Here is a 25775-nt window from a genome sequence, read left to right on the forward strand (position 1 = left end):
TCCTTTATTTAGGTCTCCTGCTCCTCCATTAAAATATATTCAGCCCGGTGTGGTGGCGCAGGCTTGTAATCCCAGTACTTGGGAGGCTGAGACAGGAGGATCGCGCAGGTTCGAAGCCAGCCTCAGCTACTTAGTGAGGCTCTCAGCAACTTAGTGAGACTCTGTTTCCAAATAAAATATAAAATAGGCCTAGGAGTGTAGCCTGGAGGTAGAAAGCCCTGTGGGTTTCATCCCTAGTAACACAAAATAAATACATAAATAAAACATATTCAAGGTAGAAACTTTTATCTCTGCCCTTGATGAAAACTCAGGCACTTGGGTAGCTTCATGCTATTTCTTATAACTCTCAGGCAAAGGAGAGAAAGAAAGAGAGAGAGAGAGAGAGAATCTTATAGTCATTTTAAGTTATAAAACTTGCCTAAGTTTGATAATTGAACGTTTCCAGTTCTATGTAATCATCACAGCTTTTTTTTTCTTGTCTTGTCTTTTTTTTTTTTTTTTTTGTGGTACTGGGAGTGGAACCCAGAGGCTTTCTACCTCCGGGCTATACTCCCAGACCTTTTTTATATTTTACTTAGAAACAGGGTCTCACTAAGTTGCTGAGAGCCTCACTAAGTAGCTGAGGCTGGCTTCGAACCTGTGCAACCCTCCTGTCTCCTCCTCCCAAGGGCGGGGATTACAAGCGTGCGCCACCACGCCCGGCTATCATCACAGCTTTGAATGTGATTTTAAGTTAAAGGTTTCCTTTCCTACCTAAGGAGCTGAGGCACAAGGATCCTTTCAGCCCGGGATTTCAAGGCTGACCTGGGCAACATAGCAAGACCTTGTTTCCAAAAATAAAAACAACATTCTGTTCTCCGCTGGGTATGGTGGTACATGCTTATAATCCCAGGACTAGGAAGGCTATGACAAAAAGATTGCTGGGTGGAGGCCAGCCTCGGCAACGTCACAAGACCTTCAACAACTTAGTCAGTGAGACTTTATTTCAAATTGAAAAATAAGCCAGGCACGGTGGCACATGCCTGTAATCCCGGTACCTGGGAGACTGACAAGGGAGGATAGCAGGTTCACAGCCAGACTTGGCAACGTCTTGAATTCTTCCACAACTTAGGGAGACCCTGTTTCAAAATAAAAGGATAAAATAGGGTTGGGGGTGCAGCTCAGAGGTAGGAATGCACCTGTGTCCAATTCTCAGGACCAATGAAATAGAGCTGGGGGTATAGCTCAGAGATAGAATACCCCCGAGTTTAATCCCCAGTGCCAGAAATAAAGACACAGACAGACAGACAAACAAATAAATAAATAGCAGAAACTGATTTCTCACAGTTCTAAGGTCCAAGAAGCCCGTGATCAAGGTGCTGGCGGACCTAATGCCTCATGAGGCCCAATTTCTTAGCGATGGTGTCCTCTCACTGTCTCCTCACACAGTGGAAGGGACAAAGGTGCTCCCTTCAGACTGCTTTTATTTTATATTTATTCATTATTTATTTGTTTTTGTGGTTCTGGGGATTGCACCCAGGGGCAGTCTACCTCCAAACGGCACCCCCCCATCCCATTTTTTATTTTTATTTGGAAACAAGAGCTTGCTAGGTTGATGAGTCTCACTACTTGCTTAGGCTGTCCTCGAACCTGTGATCCTCCAGTCTTAGCCTCCTGAGTGCTGGGATTATAGGCGTGCACCACTACACCCGGCTCACACCCCTTTTGTAAAGGCACTAATTGCATTCATGAAGACCCAGTCTTCATAACTTCATCACCTCCAAAGCCCCTCCCTGCACCGCCTCCTCCCGTCACCACTTTGAGGGGGTGAGATTTCCGAGTATGTGTTTGGGGTACACACAGACATTCGGGTCTTTGGCACTTGGCGAGGGCTCACGCTTCCTGTAGCTATGATCTCCGTGATTTCAACCTGTGCCAACTCCGCCCACGTCTCCCTAGCTCAGCCTCTCAGCTCTTGTAATGCGCAGTCAGAACACGATCCTTGTACAGCGTGTTTGCAGGGGCTCAAGGTCTTGTAGTCCGAGCTTCTCAAATGTTTTCATCCCTTAACTGCAGCTGAGAAAGGGAGAGTTCCATTTAATACAGGCGCCCTGAGTAATCCCTGGACTGTCCGCCGTATGACCCCATTGAATTGGGCAACTGAATCTGCATTCTAACTGATGGTGAAATCAAGTTCTCTGGTCTCAGTCATGCTTCCAACTCAGCTGAGTACTGCAAAAATAAATAAATAAATAAATTTAGGGTGTGTGTGTGTTTGTGTACGTGTGTGCATGTGTGTGTGTGTTACTGGGGATCGAACTCAGGGGTATTCTACCTCCGAGCTACACCCCCAGCCCAATTTTATTTTTCATTTTGAAACAGGGTCTTGTTAAGTTGCTGAGGCTAGTCCCCAACCTGAGATCCTCCTGTCTCAGCCTCCCAAGTCTTACAAGCCTGTGGCACCAGGCCTGGCTAAATGGGGGCTTTCCTTGGAAGGTCAGTGGAATTGACGAAGTTGGTCTCCACTTTCTCAGCTCGTCCAAGTTGAATCCCTTATTTCTGCAGCTGAATTCCTTTTGCTGATTTATACTTTATTTGGAAACATGGTCTTAGTTGCTGAGAGCCTCACTAAGTAGCTGAGGCTGGCTTCGAACCTGTGTGATCCTCCTGTCTCAGCCTCCCAAGCGCTGGGATTATAAGCGTGCGCCACCACGCCCCGCAATCCTTCTGCTGACTTAATAGTTCTGGGATGCTAACCTGGGCATCTGGATTTTATTTACTTACTTACTTATTATTTATTTATTTATTTATTTATTGTGCCGTACTAGGGATTAAACCCAGGCCCTTGTACTGGCGTTAAGTATTCTACCACTCAGTGAGATCCTAGGCCCTGGACATTAGGGGTGTGTGTGTGTGTGTGTGTGTGTGTGTGTGTGTGTGTTACTGGGGATTGAACCCAGAGGCATTCTGCATTCTACCTTATCCCTCCCCAGCCCTTTTTATATTCACACGTATTTGTTTGTTTGGAACAGGGTGCTGCTAGATTGTTGAGAGCCTCACTAAGTTGCCGAAGCTGCTGGGATCCTTCTATCTCAGCCTCCCAAATACTGGGATTACAGGTGTGTGCCTGTAATGGGTATCAGGATTTTTTAGAACTCCCAGGTTATTTTAATATACAACCCAAATTGGAAACCACTGCGTTATTGTTACTTCCTGACATTCTCACATTTGCTGGCTTGATGTTATCGTAAGAGCAGCTCCCTAGGCCTGCCAGCTGGCGCTCTCCACACCGGCCACTTCTGCACCCCAGCAGCCACAGGAGCCGAACACAACCACACTACTCTGTAGGTATTTATTTAGTGGTACTGGGGATGGAACCCAGTGGCATTCTACCTCTGAGCTACACCCCCAGCCCTATTTTTAATTTTTATTATTTTTATTTTATATTTTTGCGGGTCTGGGGATGGAACCCAGGGGCATTTGACCTCCGAGCTACAGCCCCCTGTCCTATTTTTTATTCTTTATTTTGAAACAGGGTCTCACTGAGTTGCAGAGAGCCTCACTGAGTAGCTGAGGCTATCTGCGAACCGCCATCCTCCGGTCTCGGCCTCCGGAATGCTGGGATTACAAAGCGTGCGCCACCACGCCCGGCTAGTTTTATTCTTTTATTTTGAACAGGGTCTCACTCAATTCCAGAGGGCCTTGTGTTGCTGAGGCTGGCCTTGAAACTGTGATCATCCTGTCTCAGCCTCCCCAGTACTGAAATTACAAGCGCGGGCCCCATGCCCGTCTTCTAGTAGGTATTTAGTATCTTTGAATGAACTGAGCTTCCCCGAGTGGTTTTCCCGAGCGATTTCTAAGGAGAAGGAGGAGTTAGGAGCCGCCTTTGGAGTCAGGAAGTCAGGAAAAGACTGAGTCACTCCTTGGACTTGGGGCAACAGAAGATGTCTGGGGGCATCTGGAGACCTCCGACCCCGCCCCCAGCCGCCAAGCCAAGCAGGATGTTAGTGGAGCTCCAGGTCCACCCTAAGTCCTTGGCTTTGAGCTGACCCAAGGCAACCCTGGGACTGTCTAGCAGATCGCTCTCCAGCCTGCTAGCCACAGGAGCGCGGGCAGGGTCCAGACCTTGTTTGCTCGCTTCTAGCATCTCCGAGGACAAACAACAGGGGGTTCTGAAAAGAGAAACCGCAACAGCGAGGTCGAGGCGGGGTTCCCTGTGCACCCAGCAAGCGGGCGCCGAGCGCGCAAACCTCCCTCCTGCGGCGCTTCCGGGGCGCGGACAGCTAGTCTAGGGCCTGGGGGCCCCCGGGTGCGTCTGTGTGCGCGCGCAGCTGCAAGGAACCCCCCACACACACACCAGCACCAAGCCAATATAAAAATGTAAAGCGTTTCCCGCCAACTGTGCGCCCGAGATAGCAAAAAAAAAGTCAATAATCTCCAGGAACTAACTTTAAGAAGTGTTTTAAATGGGCGTGGGGGGGGAGCAAGACGTGTATAAAGGGTGCAAGGGGGGGGGCAGATAAATTCTAATGCAGATATGTACTTGCTGATGCAAACAAGTAATCGCCCCAGAAAGCCCTTAGGATTAGAAACTAATTCTGTTTATCTCGGGATCTGGAAACTGAGAGCCGGGAGACGGAACCTGGTGGGGGTGGGGGTGGGGGGGATTGTATGTTTTAAAGTATATATTGACCTTATGTGTTATATATATTATTGACATATATTATCCAGTTGGTGTAGAGTCAAAGGCGTCTAAATAATTATTTGCCCTGGAGACAGCCCCGAAGCACAGACGCCGTGAAAGCGCAGAGAGGGTGAGCGGGAGGAAATATTTTGGCGTCTCCCGCGCGTATCTTTTTACTCAAGACAACCTGGAATGGGTGGATATGGGTCCGGGGGCAGGGTGACAAGTGCTCGCCTACCCGGGTGCATTCGGAGGTCTCAGCCCCCGAGGGGGCGCGGGGTTGGGATGAAGAGCCCCTGGTCCCCATCCCGCGGGTCGGGGTCCGCGCTAACAACCAGGCTCGGGCGCCCCAAGCCTGGGTCCCAGCCCCAGCCTGAAACTAGCATTTTTTTTTTTTTTTTTTTTTTAGCTTGGGCAGCGTCTACCAGGACGTGGACAGGGCAGCAGGGCGTGGTCACAGTGGGTGCATCCGCCGCGCGCTCAGACCCCTTAAAAGATTTCCTGGAGGAGGCTCTGGCCTCTCTGGTTGTGGGTGTGGGATCCCAGAGCAGCGTGATGCCGTGTTCGTGTAACCGCAGAGGCCCCACGAACAGAAGATCCGAGGCCCCCTCTGCCTCCCTGGCCCGTGCGCAATTCAAAGGCTCCGAGCCTCTGCAGAGGAGGCTAGGAGGGCCCCAGGGTCTCCAAAACCCCAGCCCGGAGCGCGCCTTGAAGGGGGCGGGACCGCTGCGACCCCCGAGTGGGAAGAGCCAAGGGGACCCTGAGGGTGGGGTGGAGGAGACCTGGCTGTAGCTTCCCAGGGGCTCCCGCTGCAGGTTGCCCCTCCAGGGAAGAGCCCGCCCCACCTCGTTTTTTTCGGTTAAAAGTTTCAGAGTTCCAGGGAGAGGGCCCGCCTCCCTCACTTCTGGGTGCTCCTGGACTTGCTGTTTACAAGTTGTAGGTCCTCAGGCAAGCGCATTAATCTCGCCCAGCCTTGTCTGTCTGTCTGTCTATCTGTCTGTCTGTCTGTCTCTCTGTCTTTCTTCCTATTTATTTATTTATTTATTTCTCTGTGAAATGGAGCTGGGCATGATGGTGCAAGCCTGTGATCCCAATACTTGGGAAGATGGACAGGAGGATCGCAGGTTCGAGGCCAGTCTCAGCAATTTAGCAAGACTCCGTTTTGAAATTAAAAAACAAAAATAAAAATAAAGCTGAGGAGTGTAGTTGGGAGGTAAAATCCCCTGGGTTCAATCCCAAAAAAAGAAAGAAGGAAGGAAGGAAGATCTATGAAATGGATTTTCCCCCTTCTCTAAAACAGAGATAATGAAAGAACCTGTCTTTGAGGTTTTGAAATATGCCAAGGGCAGGGCCCAGCCAGGCTCCTAGAGAGCCAGCCAGCCATGCTACGTCATCCCAGGCAAGGATGGCCCGCTTCACCTCCTTGTTGAGGCTTAAAGTGGAGTTATGGGGACCTGGCTTCCTCCAAAGAAGTTATTCTAGAGGATGGCACTGGATGCTTCCCTCAAAGCTACACGGGCTGAAGCCGGGCGTGGTGGCGCACGCTTGTAATCCCAGCATTTGCTTGTAATCCCAGCATTCAGGAGGCTGAGACCTGGAGGATCGCAGTTCACGGACAGCCTCAGGTACTTAGCGAGGCCCTCTGCAACTCAGTGAGACCCTGTTTTGAAATAAAGGATAAAAAATCGGGTTGGGAGTGTAGCTCGGAGGTAGAATGCCCCTGGGTTCAATATCCAGCACCACCAAAAAAAAAAAAAAAAAAAGAAATTTCTTTATTCTAAGACTCTCTTGGGAGGCTAGAGATTTGCAGGAGGATCGCAGCTTCACAGCCAGCCTCAGCTACTTAGTGAGACCCTGTTTTCAAATAAAATAGAGTTGGGAGTGTACCTCAGTCCCCAGTACTCCTCCTTCCCCTACATGCTCTGTGAGCATAAAAATGATGAAGCTGAGCCGGGTGTGGTGGCACACACTTGTAATCCCAGCATTCGGGAGGCTGAGACCTGGAGGATCGCGGTTCGCGGACAGCCTCAGCTATTTACTGAGACCCTCTGCAACTCAGTGAGACCCGGTTTCAAAATAAAGAATAAAAAAAAAAATAGGGCAGGGGGTATAGCTCGGAGGTCGAATGCCCCTGGATTCCATCCCCAAACCTGCAAAAAAAAAAAAAAAAAAAAAAGCTACACAGGCCACCTACCCTTTTTGTCCCCTTTTTGACACCCCAACCCAAGAACCCCACGCCTGCGTTAACTCATACTTAACCCTTCCACTGGGCGCTTAGCAGATCAGACCTGAACCCAGATGCCCTGGTCATTTTTAGCTGTGCTTTGCTTAAGGGCCTTCTAAAAGCATCCCTTTACTTGGAGATAAGAGAACTGATAGCAAATTAGAGATTTTTTTTTTTTTTTTTTTTTTTTTTTTGGTACTGGGGATTGACTCACTGAATTACAAAGGGCCTCACTAAGTAGCAGGCTGAAGCTATCCAAGAACCGTGATCCTCCTGTCTCAGCCTCCCAAATGCTGGGATTACAAACTTGTCCCACCGTGCCCGGCTGGATTTTTTTTTTTTTTTTTCAATAAACTGTTGGTGAGGGAGATGATTTTGAAAGACGGCAAGTGCAGCAGAGGGCCTAGCCTTGGTCAGCGGCTGCTTTTCTTGTTTTTCTCCTTTGTTTGTGGATTGGAGGATAAATTCCATTCTTGATAAGTCAACCCTAAGCCTCCTCGTAAGGTGGCCAAAGCCTATCATCCCAGTACTTGGGAGGCCGAGACCAAAGGATCACAGTTTCCAGAGGCAGCAGTGTCGGCAATTTAGCCAGACCTCAGCAACTTAGCTAGACCCTGTTTTATAATTAAAAGAAATAAAAAGGGCTGGGAGGAAAATGAGCCTTGGTTCAATCTCCAGTGCCAAAAAGAAAAAAAAGAAAAAAAAGAAAAGAAAAGAAGAAACATAGCATCCCCAATCGAGGGTGAAATGACCCATGTGACTTTGTTCCCCCTAGACACCCCTTTCCTGTGGGTCCTATGACCTGGGATTGGGGGTAGGGTGGGGTCCTGCGGGCCTTCCCAGGGCCTGCAAGTGGTGAAACCACTGTTGGGCTGGAGGTTTCCTCCAACCCTCCCTCAACAGCAGTCTTCCCTCAACAGCAATCCTCCCTCAACAGCAGTCCTCCCTGGCCCATCTCGCCCCGCAGTGGTCCTCTCAATTTGTAGCTGCCACCACTGCACCCTCAAGGGACCCACAGGAAGGTGATCCACAAGGTGTCTTTCTGGGGACCTTCTAGGGGGAGCAAGAACCCAGGGGGGCTTCTGGCTCCTCTCTCAACCCAGAGGTGGGGTGTTTAACCAAGTAGGTAGGGAACAAACCTGAACTAAATATCCTATGTTCTTTCTTTGACAAGCAGTGGGCCAGAAGAGCATAATCCCAGCAGGGGAGCCAAGAGGGAAGCCCAGACACAGGAGAAAACAGGATGCTAATGACTGCCTAATCAGGCGGAAGGAGCTGGGGGGCTAGGGAGCCCCTGCCAGCCTTTGAAGTGCACCTTCCAGCCCAGCTCACTGCAAGGGCCCTCGGTTTACCCCTCCACCAGCAGCCTTCCCTCTCTTTTTGGAGGATGCAAAAGGGCTGATGGTTGGACCAAAGGCTCTTGAGTTCCTGCCTGAGCCCCGCTTCCTACTTCTTCGCCACTTCAGGATGCCTTTGACCAGTTGGCCTCCTCCATCAAACTGGGTCTTGGGAAAGGAAGACTAGGGTTTCTGCATCCTCCTTTTTAGCCCCAGTGTCTTAGCAAGAAGGGCAAAAGAAAAAGTGCTGCCCATGGGATGGGTGGAATAGAAAAGACCTTTAAAGATCCCTGCGTGCAAGATGCGAATTCTACTTGCTCTGTTACGCTTGCTATTATTACAGGTGACGGGGACAGAGGTACACGACGGGGGACAGACCCACAGAGCTGGTGGAAGAAAGAGGCACAGATACACATGATTTTTTAGTATAACATTCTGCTTTCCTCGAAGGAATCTGAAAAGGCAATGGCTTCTGGACTGGCCCCTTGGCTTTTTCTGTCCTGCTGCCTCTTCTTCCTTCTTCCTGCTTGCTCACTCTCTTGTCCTTGGTTATCTGAGGGGTTTGGTATTTCTATCAGGTATATCCCCCAACCCAGACCTTCCTACTCCCCAGAGGAGGGCCTGGATAAAGATTCCAGGTGCCCTGCCATATGGAAGCCTTGGTTCAACAGGATTGGACTCTGCCCAGCTGCTGTGTGAGCATCCTGCTGGCCTATAGGTCAGGGGTGCCTTCTAATGAGATGTCCGTTTTCATAGGCTCTGCCAACTCTGTTAGTGATGTGCAGTTGTTTACAGTCAGGATCAGGGTACTATTCCTTCCTGAAGACATGGTAGCTGCCCCCCTGCCCCATGGTTATGCTACAATTTTGGCTGGCTGGCTCTCTTCTGGTGCCTGTCTGTCTGTCTGCCTGCCTGCCTGTCTGTCTCTCTCCCCTATGGGCAATTGTAAGCATAAATGTTTAATTAAATTAATTTATTTATTTATTTATTATTTTTCTTTTGGTGGTACTGGGGTTCCTGGAAACCCTTCTACCTCCGGGCTACACCCTCAGACCTATTTTTATACTTTTTTATTTGGAAACAGGGTCTCTTAAGCCAGCGCGGCTGGCTTCGAACCTGGGCAATCCTACTGTCTCCGCCTCCCAAGCGTGGGGCTTACAAGCCTGCGCCACCACACCTGGCACATTGAAGTATTTTAAAGAAGCAATTCAGTATGTATGGTCTCTGGGGCAGGAAAAGTTAAAAAAAAAAAAAAAAGATGAAATGTCTTTTAAAGTCCACAATGGATGAAAATATCAGGTCATTTCATATAGGAGAATCTGTGTTTTCTTTTTCTTTTAGGGGAAAAAGATTTTCATTTTCTTCATGATAATAAAACATAAGACCTGATACTGAGCTTGGCTGTGTTAGCTGTTCTAACACACAGTTTTGTAACCCCTTTCTTTCTTTTTCTTTTTTTATTTTCAGTACTGGGGATGGAACCTAGGGGCATTCTACCTCCAAGCTGCACCCAGCCCTGCTTTTTTTTTTATTCTTTATTTTGAAACAGAAGCTCACTGAGTTTCAAAGCACCTCACTAAGTAGTAGTTGAGGCTGGCCGCAAACCCAGATCCTCCTGTCTCAGCCTCCCAGGTACTGGGATTACAAGCGTGCCCACCACGCCTGGCAGCTTTCTTTCTTTCAGTCGACAGATGAACATTTATAAAGTGCCAGGCGGTTCAAGAAGGAAGAAGACAGGGCCCTGTATAACTTTCATTCTTTAGTGTAGCAATAAATAACCAAACATTTCCATAATATGCTTTTTTGAGAGCATTTTACTTTTTTTGCCTTATGTGGTATTTCTTATTATTTATATGAATATCAGTATTCCCCATAAAATGCAAAGAAGAAGATAGAACAGGAGCCACACCCAGAAATTCCCTTGCACTTTAATAAATACTTTCACAAAGAAGGTAAGTCAAGACGCTGGGCTGCTGACAAAATTCTTGAGTCAATGTATAGGAAGGGAGCAATTTTTTTTTTTGTAATAAGCAATTTTTAATGTGTTTGTTAACTCTCATGGCAGGGCTTCCTTCTCCTTTTCATATTTTAGCAGCAAACAGTTGCACTTAGGAACTTAAATATATGGACTGATAGCTAAGATAATAGGTCATTGTGTTAGAAAATAAAAACATTGAGTTTAGTATAATCCTTTGCCTCACCTGTGGGTCTGGTGATGTGATTTTTTTTGAAAGGAAGTAATCAGTCTATTTTGGTATCACAGCGAAGCCTAAGTTTTACAAATTCTTCTTATGGTACTGGGATGGAACCCAGGGGCTTTCTACCTCCGGGCTGTACTCCCACACCTATTTTTTATTTTATTTTATTTATTTATTTATTTATTTATTTATTTATTTTGGTGGTGGTACTGGGGGTGGAACCCAGAGGCTTTCTACCTCTGGGCTATACTCCCAGACCTCTTTTATATTTTATTTGGAAACAGGGTCTCTCTAAGTTGCTGAGAGCCTCACTAAGTAGCTGAGGCTGGCTTCGAACCCGTGCGGTCCTCCCATCTCAGCCTCCCGAGCGCTGGATTACAAGCGTGCGCCACCACGCCCGGCTTACATATTCTTATAAGAGTGAAACTGGATGGGTAAGAAGATCTTGCTGTTGTCAGCAGCATCAAAATTTGCCAAAATGTTTTTATCTTCCGGGACATTTTCAAGACAAGAAAGAAAGTCAAAAAAGAAAGGGAAACCTTGGAAGCGGCAAATCTGGCCATCTAAAAACAGAGGGCCAAAGAGCGAACCTGAGATGCTGAAATAAAATGTAACGTCAACAAAGAGAGGGCCATAGATAAATAGTTAAAGGACCAACTTGCCACAAAAAACCCATTGACGTTTTGCCAGAGTCCAGGCGAAGCGCTGGTGACCGGTTAATGTTGGAATGTTTTCCTAGGGTTAAAAGGAGAGCCCGCAGCAAGCCTGCTCAGAATTTACAAAGTGTTTGAATAACACGGATAGTGTTTTGATAACACGTTTTTTTAATGGGGGTGAAAATAATAGAATTTATTGGGACATTTATATGGGCCCCCTTGGTTGTGGGGGGGGGCGAGGAGGTAGATGAGATGTAAACCTCATATCATTGTGTTTATCTGTATCTCCTTTCTATAAGTATTCACGTGTGTCTGTATTTGATGCATAAGAGTCTGGTTAGAACCAAATGCTTCCCAGTTTTGATTTTTAAAAGATTCACGCCTTGATAGTGGCCAGCTCTGAGGAGGAGAAAGAGACAAAGGGCTCACCCGGTGGAGTTGGCAGTAACTTTTTTTTTGTCAAAATGAAGCCACTGCTATTGCTTGGAATGATAAAGCAGATGTTTACTATGTGCCCACACAGGCTCGGCCCTGGTTTCCCCCTAGCCCTCCAGCATCCCTGCTTCCTCCATCTCAGACTGAAAGGGGAAAGATACGAGTTAATCCAGCCAGCCTCTGGGGCGGGGGTTCCAAGGGGTCTTGGTGTTTCCTCCCCAGTGTTGACGTTTTTGTTCAGCGTATTCCAATACACTGTCTGTTGAGCCACGTAAAACCAGGCACCTTTCAATAAATGTCTCATTTAGATTTCATGAAGCCTGGGGTGTCATTGAAATCAAACAGCGAACGGGCTGGAAGGCTCTGTTATTTACACACCCAGTCGAAGTGGGGTGCTGCCTGACATATCTGCTGAACTCTCTGCTTTGACTTTCTTTTCTGTTCCTATTTCTAGAAAAGAGTGCTTGGATTTTAAAGTGTGACTGGGACACAGAAAAAAAATATATGTCTCTTTCCCTAGTTATAAGCCCATTCCAAGTAGGAAATCAAAGATTTATTCATTTATAATTCTCTAACCATTTTAGACTAGTATGTTCTTTATATAATAATAATAGCACAGAACCATTAATAAGATTTCTTTGTCTCTTTGCAGCCAGGAAAAAAAAAAAAGAGTATTTATGGTTGGAACACTGCTTTTCATGATTTGAAAGAGGAATTTATAACATCTATGCTTATAAATGTCATACAATAGAATATGTAATATAATAACATTTTTAAACATCTTTCCATGTATCAAAAATCCTGGGTCCCAGAATAGTTTGATTCTCTTTGACTCTGTCATTGCTCCTTCAGTTGTAAAATGTGTCAGAGTGTGGGAACAATAATAGATTTATTGGGGTGGTGGGGAAAGACAAACTACAACCTCCAGACCCAAGGATCAATCCAAATCCTAATTAAGCGTACTGTATACATATTTATTCATTTGTGCGTGGGACTCGGGATGAGCCCACGCGCTTTCGTGAGCCTGCTGCCCTGGATGGAACAGAATCCATCCTTTCTGATGTGGCGCGGGGGACAGCTGGCCCGCGTTATTTGCGCCAGAGTGGGTCGGAACGATGCCTGTTGCCTTCCATGGCACTCTGCCACGAGCAGTGTTCCCCGGGCTGCTTCCAGAGCGTTTTGAAGGGACACGGAGGCCCGCTTCTCCCGGTGCTGGAGCTCAGAAGTGCCGGTAGCCCGGGTCACTCCATCCCCAAACAACCTTGAGATGCGGTCTCGCACCTTCTCGGGGCGAGGCTAAGGTAGCGAAGCCCAGGACTCGCATCCGACACGGGCTAGCCCGGGGCTCCGTCGCCGCCCCCGGTGCTCCCGGGTCCCCCTCACCGAATCGCCGAGACGAAAGTCTACGCAAGCTCTGCGCTGCGTGAAACATCAATCCTTCAAGAATTCCCTGGGTCAAAATAAAGTAAGGGCGACGGAGATGGGAGTTAATAGTTAAGTGATCGGACCAGACAGCCACCCCAAAGGCGTCGGACGGACCGATGGGTCTAAACGCAGGGAGCGCCCCGCAGCAGAGCGCGCTCGGCGCCAGCTTCCCAGGGATCTGCTTCTGGGCTGCTCTGGTCCAAAACTTAAAAAGTCCTCATCCTGGCCCTCTCGTCTGAACCTTTGCCCCTCTGCTGCTCCCTTCGAGGTCCCTCCCTTCCCAGGTTGTTTTTTGACCCCGAAACCTTCGCGCGCTCCTGGCATTCACCATCACCCAAAAACACCGCGATAAATGCCCGGGAGCGTCCGCGTGCTTTAGGGACCGTTTCCCCCTGCAAACCCAGAAGTGCTAAGGATGCTGCAGCGGTGGTTAAAACCCCGACTGGATAGCCTCGCGCGCTTCCAGCCTGGCGCGCGCGCTGCAGATCCTGCGGCCACCTCATCTGTTGGAGGCGAAAAGTTTCCCGTGTGATGGCAGTCGGTTGGGGAGGCAGAGCACCGACATCTCAGCCGGAAAATGCGCTCCCGGAGCGATTCCTGGCGGCGTCGGTAATTGCTTATTAACAGCGAATATTCAGGCTTTTCCTTATCCGCCAGGAAACGTGCTGTCTCCCCCCACCCCCGCGCCCACCCCTCAACCCCCGTCTTTTGTAATAATGAAACAATAAAACACGACCGCACTGTTCTTGACTTGTGTTTGCGGAAACGCAGGGGAGGAACGGGCAGCTGGGGCCAAGGAGCTTAATTCAATATCAAACTGTTTATTTCACTAATTATTCTACCTTCTGTATCGTGCCGCCCAGGAGAGGCACAGAGAATCTTAACCGCTCGGCTGCTGGGGAACCTTTGTTTCTGGGTGTCAGGCCCCAAGGAAGATGCTGCCGGGATTGTAGGAAGCGTCCAGGATTCAGGAACACTGAGCAGCGTGGACTTTAACTCCTGGGCTGTAACCGGGATGCCTCCCGAAAGCAGGTATTATTGGCGTGGGTTTGAGGGTAAGTGGCTGGCTCCTAAGTTTCACTTTTCCTCGGTCCTTCGTATCCCTCCTGACCCCCGCTCTGGTTTCTGATTCAGAAGCTGCGAGCTCAAGTCTTGGAGGATGGTGGCAGACCCTCGCCAATCTCAGAATACCCAAAGCTGAGTAGCGTGAGGTTTCTGTATACACACCTTTCCCACTGAGCCAAAAGATGGGACCGAACCCAAAGTGGCTTTTGTGCGTTGAAGGCCAGAGAGGCCTCTGTCAGGAGGAAGGTGTGCCTAGAAATTACAGCCTCTGATGAGGAGATGCGCGAGGATGTCTCCAACTCGCCCCGGTTCTGCACCCTTGGGGACCGGCGCATTCCTGCAAAGAGTCAGAGTACCGTCTTCCTCCCGCCTCCCATACCTGCTTCTGCAATTACCTACGCAGGGTTCAGTGATGACTTTTATGCCAAAAGGTGAACCCCGCCATAAAGACCTCAAACCCCGTTCCTCTAAACCCCAGCCAAATAACAGCCACCATGGCGGGACAGTTAAAAAAAAAAAAAAAAAAAAAAGACAGACAAGCTAAAGGAAAAGAAAGTCGCAGGCGACTTGATCCAATTAGTAAGTGCCTAATTGAATTAGTGTCACCTCCAACAGCCAATAGGAGGGTCCCGGGGCTGTGGGGCTGCGAAGCCCCTCCCTGGCCGCACGTATATAAAGCAGCCGACGACAGCCCTCAAGTTTCCAAGTGGTCACTAGACCCAGGCTCTGGCAATAGAGATAGGGCGGAGAGGCGCGGGCCGGCGGGTACTTGGGAACAAAGATCTGAGTCCTCTCCTCTGCAGGTGTGAGTGGGGGGGGGGGGGGTCTTGAGAGGCCAGAGGGACCGGGTAGGAGAGGAGGAAGAGAGCTTCGGTCAGTTTCCACCTCCTGCCTACAAACCCAGTGAGCTTTCCTGGCGGAAAGGACGCTGGATTCGGGGCGCGCTAGCTGCCCGCGGGCCCGCAGGTGGGTAACCCGGGCGCGGGAGGAAGGGGAAGTTACCTCTCCCTCGGAAGAGGGCGCTGGCTCCCCCATCCGCCTTTATAATAAGGCCAGGGGAGGAGAGGAAGCCGCCAGCTGCCGTCTGCACTTTGCAAAGCATGCAGTTAGGGGAGCAGCTCTTGGTAAGCTCCGTGAACCTGCCGGGCGCGCACTTCTACCCGCTGGAGAGCCCGCGGGGCGGCGGCGGCGGGAGCGACAGCCACCTCCCGGGCGCTGCGCCCTCGCCGCAGAGGCTGGACTTAGACAAGACCCCCAAGAAGTTCTCGTGCGAGGCGGGGAGCCGGGAACCCTCGGGGGCGCCCGAGGTCATGCTCAGTGACGCGGACGCCGGGGACACCTTCGCAGTGGCCAAGCCGGGGCCCCCGGACGGCCGCAAGGGCTCCCCCTGCGGGGAGGAGGAGCTGCCCTCCGCCGCCGCCGCCGCCACCGCGCGCTACTCCATGGACAGCCTGAGCTCCGAGCGCTACTACCTGCAGTCCCCGGGGCCGCAGGGCTCCGAGCTGGCCGCGCCCTGCTCGCTCTTCCCGTACCCGGCGGCGGCCGGGGCGCCGCACGGATCGGTCTACCCGGCCCCCAACGGCGCGCGCTACCCCTACGGCTCCATGCTGCCCCCCGGCGGCTTCCCCGCCGCCGTGTGCCCACCCGGGAGGGCGCAGTTCGGCTCCGCGGCCGGCGCGGGCGGCGGGGCGGGCGGCAGCGGCGGCGGCGGCGGCCCGGGCGCCTATCAGTACAGCCAGGCGGCTCCCCTCTACGGGCCGTACCCCGGGGCCGCAGCGGCGGGGTCTTGCGGAGGCCTGGGGGGCCTGGGGGTTCCCGGCTCCGGCTTCCGCGCCCACGTCTACCTGTGCAACCGGCCCCTGTGGCTCAAATTCCACCGTCACCAAACCGAGATGATCATTACGAAACAGGGCAGGTGAGCGCCGCGCGGGGGGACCCCTGGGTGCGGGGATAAAGAGCGAGTGCGCCCCCACCCCCACCACCACCCCCGGGAGGGGAGGGTCGTGCGCTCCGCTCCGGCTGCAAGGGGCGCATCGCCTCTCCAGCGCGGTGTCCCTCGCCGACCGCACACGGGCCGCCGGTGCAGGGTGCAAAGGTTCCCTCTGGTCATCCTCACCTGGACTGACGGGAGGAGACGGAAATGGAAATTTGGGCTAGTCTTCCAAGCTGGATTCAAAAGATCCCGCTGGCTTGGCGAAGTGCCGGCCCCTCTGTGCGTGCGGGTGGGGAAAAGCGCCCCGGCTGAGCGCGGTGCCCGGGTTCCCGCAGTTTGGGGCGCTGCGTCTGCCCCGGCGCCTCTGCGGGATGCGCGTGAGCTAAGAGGCTGGCCCGGGTGGATGGTTAGACCGGCCCTGGGGGCAGAGGGGGCTCGGGATTAAAGCGCAAGAAAGTTTTGCTACACATTGTGTACGTGTGTCTGTTCGTGTGCACACACACGCTTACACACACGCACGCCTGAATGTTCATTGGTACTCGTGCGCTTAAAATTAATATATTTCAGCATCCGGAAAGAAAAAAATAATAAGCGTCTTAAAGAGCCTGTAAAGGGGGGGGGTGTCTCAGAAACAAGTCCTGTGGTCCGGGCAAATTATTTCGAAGACAGTTACGTCCGATTCAAAGAATTGTCAATTCAAAATGATGTCCGTCGTTTGGGGACACTTTACCGGTTTTCGGTTCCTGGCAGGCATCTAAATATCCTGCCGGGCGCTTGTCTCTCGGTGTCTGGGCCCCTGGTTTCACTCACAAATCCTTGTTCTGTTTCCCCGCCACAGGCGAATGTTTCCCTTCTTGAGTTTCAACATCAACGGACTGAATCCCACGGCCCACTACAACGTGTTCGTAGAGGTCGTTCTGGCCGACCCCAACCACTGGCGCTTCCAGGGGGGCAAGTGGGTGACCTGCGGCAAGGCCGACAATAACATGCAGGGTGAGGAGGAGCCAGCCCAGCCGAGGAAGTGGTGGCCGCCATCGCCCAGCCCACCTCAGCTGGGCTAAATCCAGCACTGCGCCCCAGCCCCCAACCCGGGGCCTGGAGGTGTTAATAGGAGTTTCTTTCTGTTGATTGCTTGAGAAAAGGAAATGCTAAGTCATTGTTCTCGCCCACCCCTATCTAGTTATTAAGAACCTTTAACTAACTATGGCCCTATCCCAGTCCCCACCTTTGAGAAACTACTAGAAGCTTCTGGGTGGGAAGAGCTCTTAGCATTCTCGCTCTTGTTCAGGAAAACCCTGGCCAAAGTGGAGTTCATCATAGAAATCAAGAAGCACCCTCCATCAGATAACTACCCTTCCGGCCTCCCAGAATCATCTCATGTTGGATCTTTTTTTTTTTTTTTTTTTTTTTTTTAATGGTACTGGGGATGGAACCCAGGGGCATTCTACCTCTGAGCTGCACCCCCCAGTCCTATTTTTTTTATTCTTTATTTGGAAACAGGGTCTCGTTGAGTTGCTGAGAGTCTCAGTAAGTAGCCAAGGCTGGCTTTGAACCTACGCAATCCTCCTGTCTCAGCCTCCCCAGTATAGGGATTACAAGCGTGGGCCACCACGCCTGTCTTGGCTCTGTTTTTAAAGTCTCCTGGATACTCTAAAGATGAATTAGCCTTGGGGAAATCTCTGGGGCCCTGGATAGAGCATCGTGAACCCTGCTGTTCTCCTGAGCAGCTGTCTCTGGGAAACTTGGGCTGAGAATCCATCTCTTGCCTTTGGCCCATAGCTAACAGACATCCCTCCCCTAATCCATTCGCAAACAGCCCCATAGGCTTAGGTTTTGTGTTTTGTTTCATTTTCTCTTAGGCAACAAAATGTACGTCCACCCTGAGTCTCCCAATACCGGATCTCACTGGATGAGACAGGAGATTTCCTTTGGGAAACTAAAACTCACCAATAACAAAGGCGCCAATAACAACAACACCCAGGTAGAGTAACAGAAGAGGACCCCGGCTGTCTTTTGGTCACTGGGCTCTTTCCTAATGACAGTCCTACTCTTCACTGTGGTTTTTGTTTTTAATTTATTTTTTTTTATTTTTGTGGGTCTGGGGATGGAACCCAGGGGCATTCTACCTCCGAGCTACACCCCCTGCCCTATTTTTTATTCTTTATTTTGAAACCAGGTCTCACTGAGTTGCAGAGGGCCTCACTAAGTAGCTGAGGCTGTCCACGAACCGCGATCCTTCTGTCTCAGCCTCCCGAATGCTGGGATTACAAGCCTGTGCCACCACGCCCGGCTTTTTTTCACTGTGCTTATAGTATTTGCTTATAGTATTTGTGACTGTCTTACTCACACATTTTGAATTTTTTTCTCTCTTATTTTCACTTTCTTGCTGGATTACACTAATAGTAAGTTGGCTATTCCCAACAGAAATCGTTTTGGGACTTTGGAAACCAAAAGAATGTTTATGAAGCACACATACACAGCTATGTTTTAAATTTCAAAAGTGACGATGATAATATAGATAGATAGATAGATAGATAGATAGATGGATGGATGGATGGGTGATAGATTTTTTTTTTGTACTGGGGATTGAGTCCAGGGGGTTCCACCTCTGAGTTACACACCCAGCCCATTTTATTATTTTTTTTATTTGGAGACAGAGTCTCCCTAGGTTGCTGAGAGGCTCAATACATTTTCTGAGGCTGTCTTTGAACCTGTGATCCTCCTGTCTCAGCCTCCCAAGTACTGGGATTAAAGGCCTGCGCCATCCTGCCTGGCAATGATCTTAAAAGTACAAATAAAATAATTTAAAAAAATAACTATTGGTGGGGAGCAGGCAGGAATCCATCCCAAAGTATGTAATTGGTTAAAATATTTTTTCGAGAGGCTTTTTCCATTTGACAACTCCTTTCCCGCCCCCCTACGGCTTGTAGATGATAGTTTTGCAGTCTCTACACAAGTACCAACCCCGACTGCACATTGTGGAGGTTACGGAGGATGGCGTGGAGGACTTGAACGAACCCTCGAAGACCCAGACCTTCACCTTCTCAGAAACACAGTTCATCGCAGTCACCGCTTACCAAAACACCGACGTGAGTGCCCCCAGCCGCCAGAGAATCGCTAAGGCTAGGTCCTGTGTAATAAAGCACTCAACTTCTTCTTCTCTCCTCTTTCTAGATCACTCAGCTAAAGATTGATCATAACCCCTTTGCGAAAGGGTTCAGGGATAACTACGATTCGTAAGTTCAGCTTCTTTGATACTGCATGGTGTCGCCTTTGACCTAGAACACACATCTTTACTTGCTTAAGGATCTACTGCTTTGAGGTTGCTTTCTTGTTTGAGATACTTACCCACTTTTATTTTATTATTATTACTATTACTATTATTATTATTATTATTATTAGTGGTTCTGGGGATTGAACCCAGGGGTATTATACCTCTGAGTTATACCCCCAACCCCATTTTATTATTTTGAAACAAGATCTCACTAAATTGTGGAGGGTTTCCCTAAGTTTCAGAGACCGGCCTGGCCTTGAACCGGTAATCCTCCTGTCTCAGCCTCCCGAGTAATAGGATGATAGGCATGTGTCTCCACACCTGGCCCTATTTTTATTTTTGCATATTTTGGGTGTTGATTAATCTTGCGCTAGCATTTTCAAAGAAGGGTTTTTGTTAAGTTGTAACATTAAAGTACTTTAACATGAAGCATCTTTTGGCTAACATTTGAGTAGAGATTTGAAGCTTTAAGAATCTGTATTATATACTTTCCTTTTTCATTTGGTCCAGCTTTTTATCCTCTTAAGAGCGGATATGATCACCACCACTCCTTTTCTACATAAGGACCTGAAACTTAAAAGGATTTTTTTTGTGTTTGTTTTTGTACTGGGGATTAAACCTAAGGATGTTTTACATTTCCAGCTCTATTTAACTTTTTTTTTTATGTTTCATACTGAGGCATTCTACCTCCAAACTCTACCCCTAGCCCTATTTTTTAATTTTTATTTCTTATTTGGAAACAGGGTCTCACTACATTGCTGAGGGGCATTGCTAAGTTGCCAAGGCTGTCCTTGATTTTGTGATCCTCCTGTCTTAGCCTCCTAAGTACTGGGATTACAAGTTTGTACTGCCATGCCCAGCTTTTCAAATTTTTAATTCTTACAAGACCAGATATTATCACACATAACCTTTTTACATAAGAAGAACCTGAAACTGAAAGGAAGGATGTATTCTTCACAACATCAAATAGCAAGGCCATGCTGGGCGTGGTGGCGCACGTTTGTAATCCCCGGGCTTGGAAGGCAGAGACAGGAGGATCGCGCAGGTTTGAAGCCAGCCATGCTGCCTTAAGAAACCCTGTTTCCAAATAAAAAAGTATAAAAAATAGGTCTGGGAGTGTAGCCCGAAGGTAGAAGGGTTTCCAAGAACCTCAGTACCACAAAAAAAAAAAAAAAAAAAAATAGCAAGGCCATGGAGCAGGTGTGGTGGCGCAGGCCTGTAATCCCAGTACATGGAGGCTGAGACAGGAGGATCGCAGGTTCAAGGACAGCTTCAGCAAGTAGTGAGACTCTCGGCAACCTAACAAGACCCTGTTTCAAAAACAGACAAAAAGTTTTTTAAAATGAGAGCCGGGCGTGGTGGCGCACACTTGTAATCCCAGTACTTGGGAGGCTGAGATGGGAGGATTGCGCAGGTTCAAAGCCAGCCTCAGCTACTTAGTGAGGCTCTCAGCAACTTAGTGAGACCCTGTTTCCAAATAGACTTAAAAAAATTAGGTCTGGGTGTGTAGACTGGAGATGGAAAGCCTCTGGGTTCCATCCCCAGCACCACAAAACAAAACAAAACAAAAAATTTAAAAATGGCTCAGGTGTAGCTCAGAGGCAGAATGCCCCTGTGGTTCAATCCCCAATACCACCAATAAATAAATAAGTAAATAAATTAAATACATAAATAAATAAATGAAACAAGGTTCTGCTGCTTATAATCTGGGTTTCTAAACTAGAATTCATTCTGTCACACTGACAAGGATGAGATCCTCTGAGTTCATGTTTGATAAAACTTGCAATGGTAGATTTTCTATAGTTCAAATACCTAATTAATACTGGGAGGAAACTTTCTTCAATGGTGGGAAATTTGCCCCACGAGCCAAGAGTCCAGCTCCTTGCGAGTGCTTAAAGTTCCTGGCCTTGGTCATCCCGTACGGACAGCTGGCACCACGAGTCTTTTCCATTTCTGGGAGGCGGTTTGTTGGGTCACAACATTGGGTGTGTTTTTTTTTTTTTTTAAGTGTTTCTCTTTATATTGTAGCATGTACAACGCTTCCGAAAATGACAGGTTAACTCCATCTCCCACGGATTCTCCTAGATCTCATCAGATTGTCCCCGGAGGTCGTTACGGCGTTCAGTCCTTCTTCCCGGAGCCCTTTGTCAACACTTTACCTCAAGCCCGATATTATCATGGCGAGAGAACCGTGCCACAGACCAATGGCCTCCTTTCACCCCAACAGAGCGAAGAGGTAGCCAGCCCTCCCCAGCGGTGGCTTGTCACTCCGGTCCAGCAGCCTGGGGCCAACAAACTGGACATCGGTTCCTATGAGTCTGAATACAGCTCCAGCACGCTGCTCCCGTACGGTATTAAGTCCTTGCCCCTGCAGACATCCCATGCTCTGGGCTACTACCCTGACCCTACCTTTCCCGCAATGGCAGGGTGGGGGGGACGAAGCTCTTACCAGAGGAAGATGGCTGCTGGACTACCGTGGACCTCTAGAACAAGCCCCCCGGGGTTCTCTGAAGATCAGCTCCCCAAGGAGAAAGTCAAAGAAGAAATTAGCTCCTCTTGGATAGAAACGCCCCCTTCCATCAAGTCTCTGGATTCCAATGATTCAGGCGTCTACACCAGTGCCTGTAAGAGGAGACGGCTGTCTCCTAACACCTCCAGCAACGAAAACTCCCCCTCCATAAAGTGCGAGGACATGAACGCCGAAGAATACAGCAAAGACACCTCCAAAGGCATGGGCGGGTACTATGCGTTCTACACAGCTCCTTAGAGAGTTCTTCCAGCCACCTGAAGATTAGCTTAACTTTTTGCAGATGGACTCCCGTGGTGTTTTCTGTTGTCTTTGCCTAGGTCGCCAAAAAAAGAGATGTTCTCCTCCCACCTCGATGCATCCTGTTTTGTGCAATTCCCTGTTAAGAAGGTGCCAAAGCTTTTTGATTGCTGCAGGTAACAAACAAACCTAGCATATTTTTTTTTTTCCTTTGTAAAATAAAGTTGAACGGAGGACTTTTAAAGTTGTAAAATTCGAAGGTCCTTCAAGGCTCTGGATTTATTTATTGGAGACACTAAACGTTCAGAGACACAGAAGGTGAAGATTTGAGTGCCCGGCACTATCAAACGAGTTAAATAAAAACCTTTGGTTCTGTCTATCTGTAAATCCTTAAGCAAACAGAAGCCCCTGGAGCATTAAGGTGTTTTTGCTTCTGCAAGAAAAGGGCTGGGCCTTAAACTTCAAACCAAGGACAGTATGCTGTTAACCTTCTGCCAGGGGCAAAAGATGTTAGGCCTGGAATCAAGAAAAACTTTTGTGCAAGTGCTGGCAGCCTGACTTGGGTTCCTCCGGGCCTTTGGAGGAAGCCATGTGTTGCCCTAGACTAAGACTGCCGTCTTTGAAGTTCGCGAGGGCTCTGCTCCTTGCTGGGGTGGACAGACAGTAGGTCCTAGGAGAGGCGAAAGGAAAAAAGGAAAAGAAAGAGAGACTTTAAAAATGTACAGTTGTGTGTTTAGATACACCATAGACTAATGTGGAATATATGGAATATATTGTACAAATAGTAGGTGTCTGAGATCATGTAAAATTGGTGCTTGGGCTTTCTAAAGAGTTTTGCAAATCACCTGTTACCTGCAGGGGCCAGGGCAGAGTCTCCTCATCCCGGTGACATTTGGGGACATTCTGTTTACTTCTTAGATAGTTAAGAATGTATTCAGCGATTCTGTACTAACTTGAGCCCTGTTGAAGGAAAACTTCTAGCTCCTCCAACTTCCTCTGCTCCCCCTACCCCCACCTCGGTAATGTGAAGAGAACTACAGTGTTAATGCCACAGCTCCTGTAGGCTTTTTAGAGATCATGGGTTTTTATGTAAATACAGTCTTAGTCATTTTTAATAAATGTGGTTCGATAAGGGAACGGCAAACTCTGCCCTGTTGTGTATTCTGGGTTTTTTATTCTGGTTTTTTTTTTTTTTTTTTTTTTTTTTCCCCCCGCTACTGCAGAATGGAACCCAGGGACATTCTACCGCCAAGCTACAGCCCCAGCCCTATTTTTTATTCTTTATTTTGAAACAGGTGCAAAGGGCCTCGCTAAGTAGCTGAGGCCGGCCGGAGTACCCGGATGCTCCTGTCTCAGCTTCCCAAATGCTGGGATTACAAGCATGCGCCGCCCGCCTGCTTTGCCGCTCCCCCACCTTTTCCCAGTGTGAACACAGCCTCTGCAACAGCCCGGGAAGGCTCCAGAACCGAGATATCTTAACTGGATCCTGTAGTCTGGAGGGGGCGGGATGCTTCTGTTTATCTTTTTTTTTTTCCTGGAAAGATGAATGGAGCTATTTCCTCTCCCCCCCAGGAGGTCCGGACAATGAGTATTGGCTTGGGTGGGGGTGGGGGAAAATGTTTGCCAACCTGATTCAAGATTGCCCACTTAATCCAGGCCTGCAATACTTCCAGCCTCGGGGCCCTAGTTTCTTAGTTCTTAGAGCCTTTTCCTAGGCTTGCTGGGGCCACCAATTCCTGAGCCCACGTGGGCTTCTTGGGTCCCCCCCCCGCGGCTCCATTTGCGTCTATGATTTCTGGGTCGCTGAGGCTTGTGGACACCAGGGCCGCCCGCCTTAAAGTCTCAACTGGGACTTTTTTTTTTCCCCCTCTGAGCCTTGCTGGCCGCTCGCCTCGATTGCGGCAGTTCAGCATCTTAGCCAAACTTGGCCTGGACTCTCAGACTTCGCGCCGCTTTGGGCGCGGGCGCTTCACTTCCAAAGGATTCCAATGCGCGGCTCTGCGAACTGCTACGAGGCGGCGGGGGCCGGCGCGCGTCTCGGTTTAGTGGGCTCGCGTGACCTGGGAGGGCCGCGGACGCTCCATCCCGGGGCTGGACCTTGGGCGCGTGGGAGAGCTAGCCCGACGAGTGGGGCGGAGGGCCCTTTGTCCGCCCGGCTAGACGTCCCACCAGGCTTATCAGCAGACGGCTGCGAGCCCAGCTTGCAAACCTTTCCTGCCCCCTTCTCGCTTGGGGTAAAGGTCTGGCTGGGAGGGTCGTTCTGCTAACTGCATGGCTCGGAAATGCAGCTGCTAAGAGGATTAGTTGCTGGGCGGAGAGCAATCGGCCCGGACCTCCTACCCTTCTGCGCCCAATTAAGGCCGTCCCGACCTTCTACCTGTACTGTCCGCTCTCCCATCCCCTCATTTTTTTTTTTTTTTTTTTTTTTTTTTTTGGTCTGGGGTTCGAACTCCAGCTCTGCCTTGGTTGCCCATAGGATCTACTCAAAACCATTGGCAAGTCGGGCGTGGTGGCGCACGCTTGTAATCCCAGCATTCGGGAAGCTGAGACCGGAGGATCGCGGTTCGCGGACAGCCTCAGCTACTGAGGCCCTCTGCAACTCAGTGGGACCCTGTTTCCAAATAAAGAATAAAAAATAGGGCAGGGGATGTAGCCCGGAGGTAGAATGCCCCTGGGTTCCATCCCCAGTAACGCAAAAAAAAAAAAAAAAAAAAAAAAAAAAAAAAAAAAAGTCTGGCAAATCTGTCCCGGATTTTGCTGGGGGCAGCCGGAGACGAACTGTTTATTGTGGCTGGCCAATTTAGATCCAGGGAAGGGGTCGCTCTCCCAACCTGGTCAGCACCTCCCCACCCACCCCCAACCCGCTGACCCTCTCACACCGGCTCACAACCATGGCACTAGCAGAGAAGCCACGGAATTTCAAATCCGCGTTCTCCTTCCTCTGCCCTTTAGGAAGCCCAGAAATGCTAATCACCGGCAGCCTAGAGCAAACGCTGGCCCTAGTCTATTTCAAGTCCTGTATATTTTTGCACCGTACAGTAAAAAAGAACCTGGTACTTGTGAAAAGTCCCTCACGGTGTTTAGTAGAAACGTAAGTGGCTGAGTAGCCCCAATTAACACCCGTGATAAGGCATTCCTAAGTTGGAGTGTCAGACACCAAATTGCGAAGAGATGTCTCTAATTAATCCTCCTAGAAGGACACGGATAAACAAGCCTCTGCTTAAATAAAGATCAAGGGCTCGGCGCCCGGTTTGTTTACATCCTCCGCCCAGGCCCCCGCGTTTGCGCTCCCCCTGCAGGTTGGAGACACTGGCTGGGGAGGGGGCCGCCAGCTCCCGGGGACTCGCTTCTCCTCGGGTTCTTGCCCCCAAACATATGCACTTGATATAACAAACTGCCACAAAAGAGGGCGAAAGCGTGGCCCTGGGGACCCGACTCGGACTTGGAAACGCTATTATTTGCCATTTTCCCACGCGCGCCCCGTCGACCGCCAAGCGGCTTGGATTGTTCGTTTGGGGGTGAAAAGGGAAAGGGTTAAAAAGAAATAAAGGAAAGCAACCCGCACGCAATCCCTGAAATTAGTATTATTATTTCCTGCTCTGGGAAGATTTTGCAGCTGGACCGGCTTGGGATCCAGGCCCTCGCCCCGGCATAAGTTCACGCCCCGCGGTTCCAGGGTCCTTGTTCCTCCGCGCAGGAACCAGAAATTGCTGGGCTGGAGGGTAGCTGTCCTAGGGGGCGGAGAGGCGCCCGCCAAACCCTGAAAGGAAAACTCTGAAAGGCGGGATGGATCCGAAA

General features: G+C 49.6%; 1 protein-coding gene across 3 annotated transcripts; it reads left to right on the plus strand.

Annotated features, from left to right (window-relative positions):
- Positions 1-15103: 15103 nt before the first annotated feature.
- EOMES (eomesodermin) lies at positions 15104-21977 on the plus strand (the record flags this gene model as incomplete). 3 transcript variants are annotated; one of them, XM_080715827.1, is made up of 6 exons in its annotated part: positions 15104-15918; positions 16775-16929; positions 17796-17917; positions 18867-19025; positions 19111-19172; positions 21239-21977. In XM_080715827.1, the coding sequence occupies 6 exons, from the start codon at positions 15104-15106 to the stop codon at positions 21975-21977; spliced, it is 2052 nt and encodes a 683-aa protein (XP_080571953.1). The 3 variants fall into 3 exon arrangements, with proteins under 3 accessions (XP_080571953.1, XP_080571954.1, XP_080571955.1); XM_080715828.1 differs by having other exon boundaries at positions 21296-21977; XM_080715829.1 differs by having other exon boundaries at positions 21438-21450.
- Between the last annotated feature and the right edge of the window lie 3798 nt (positions 21978-25775).

The sequence above is a fragment of the Muscardinus avellanarius genome, assembly GCF_963383645.1.
Source record: "Muscardinus avellanarius genome assembly, chromosome: 18".
Classification (NCBI taxonomy): Eukaryota; Metazoa; Chordata; class Mammalia; order Rodentia; family Gliridae; genus Muscardinus; species Muscardinus avellanarius.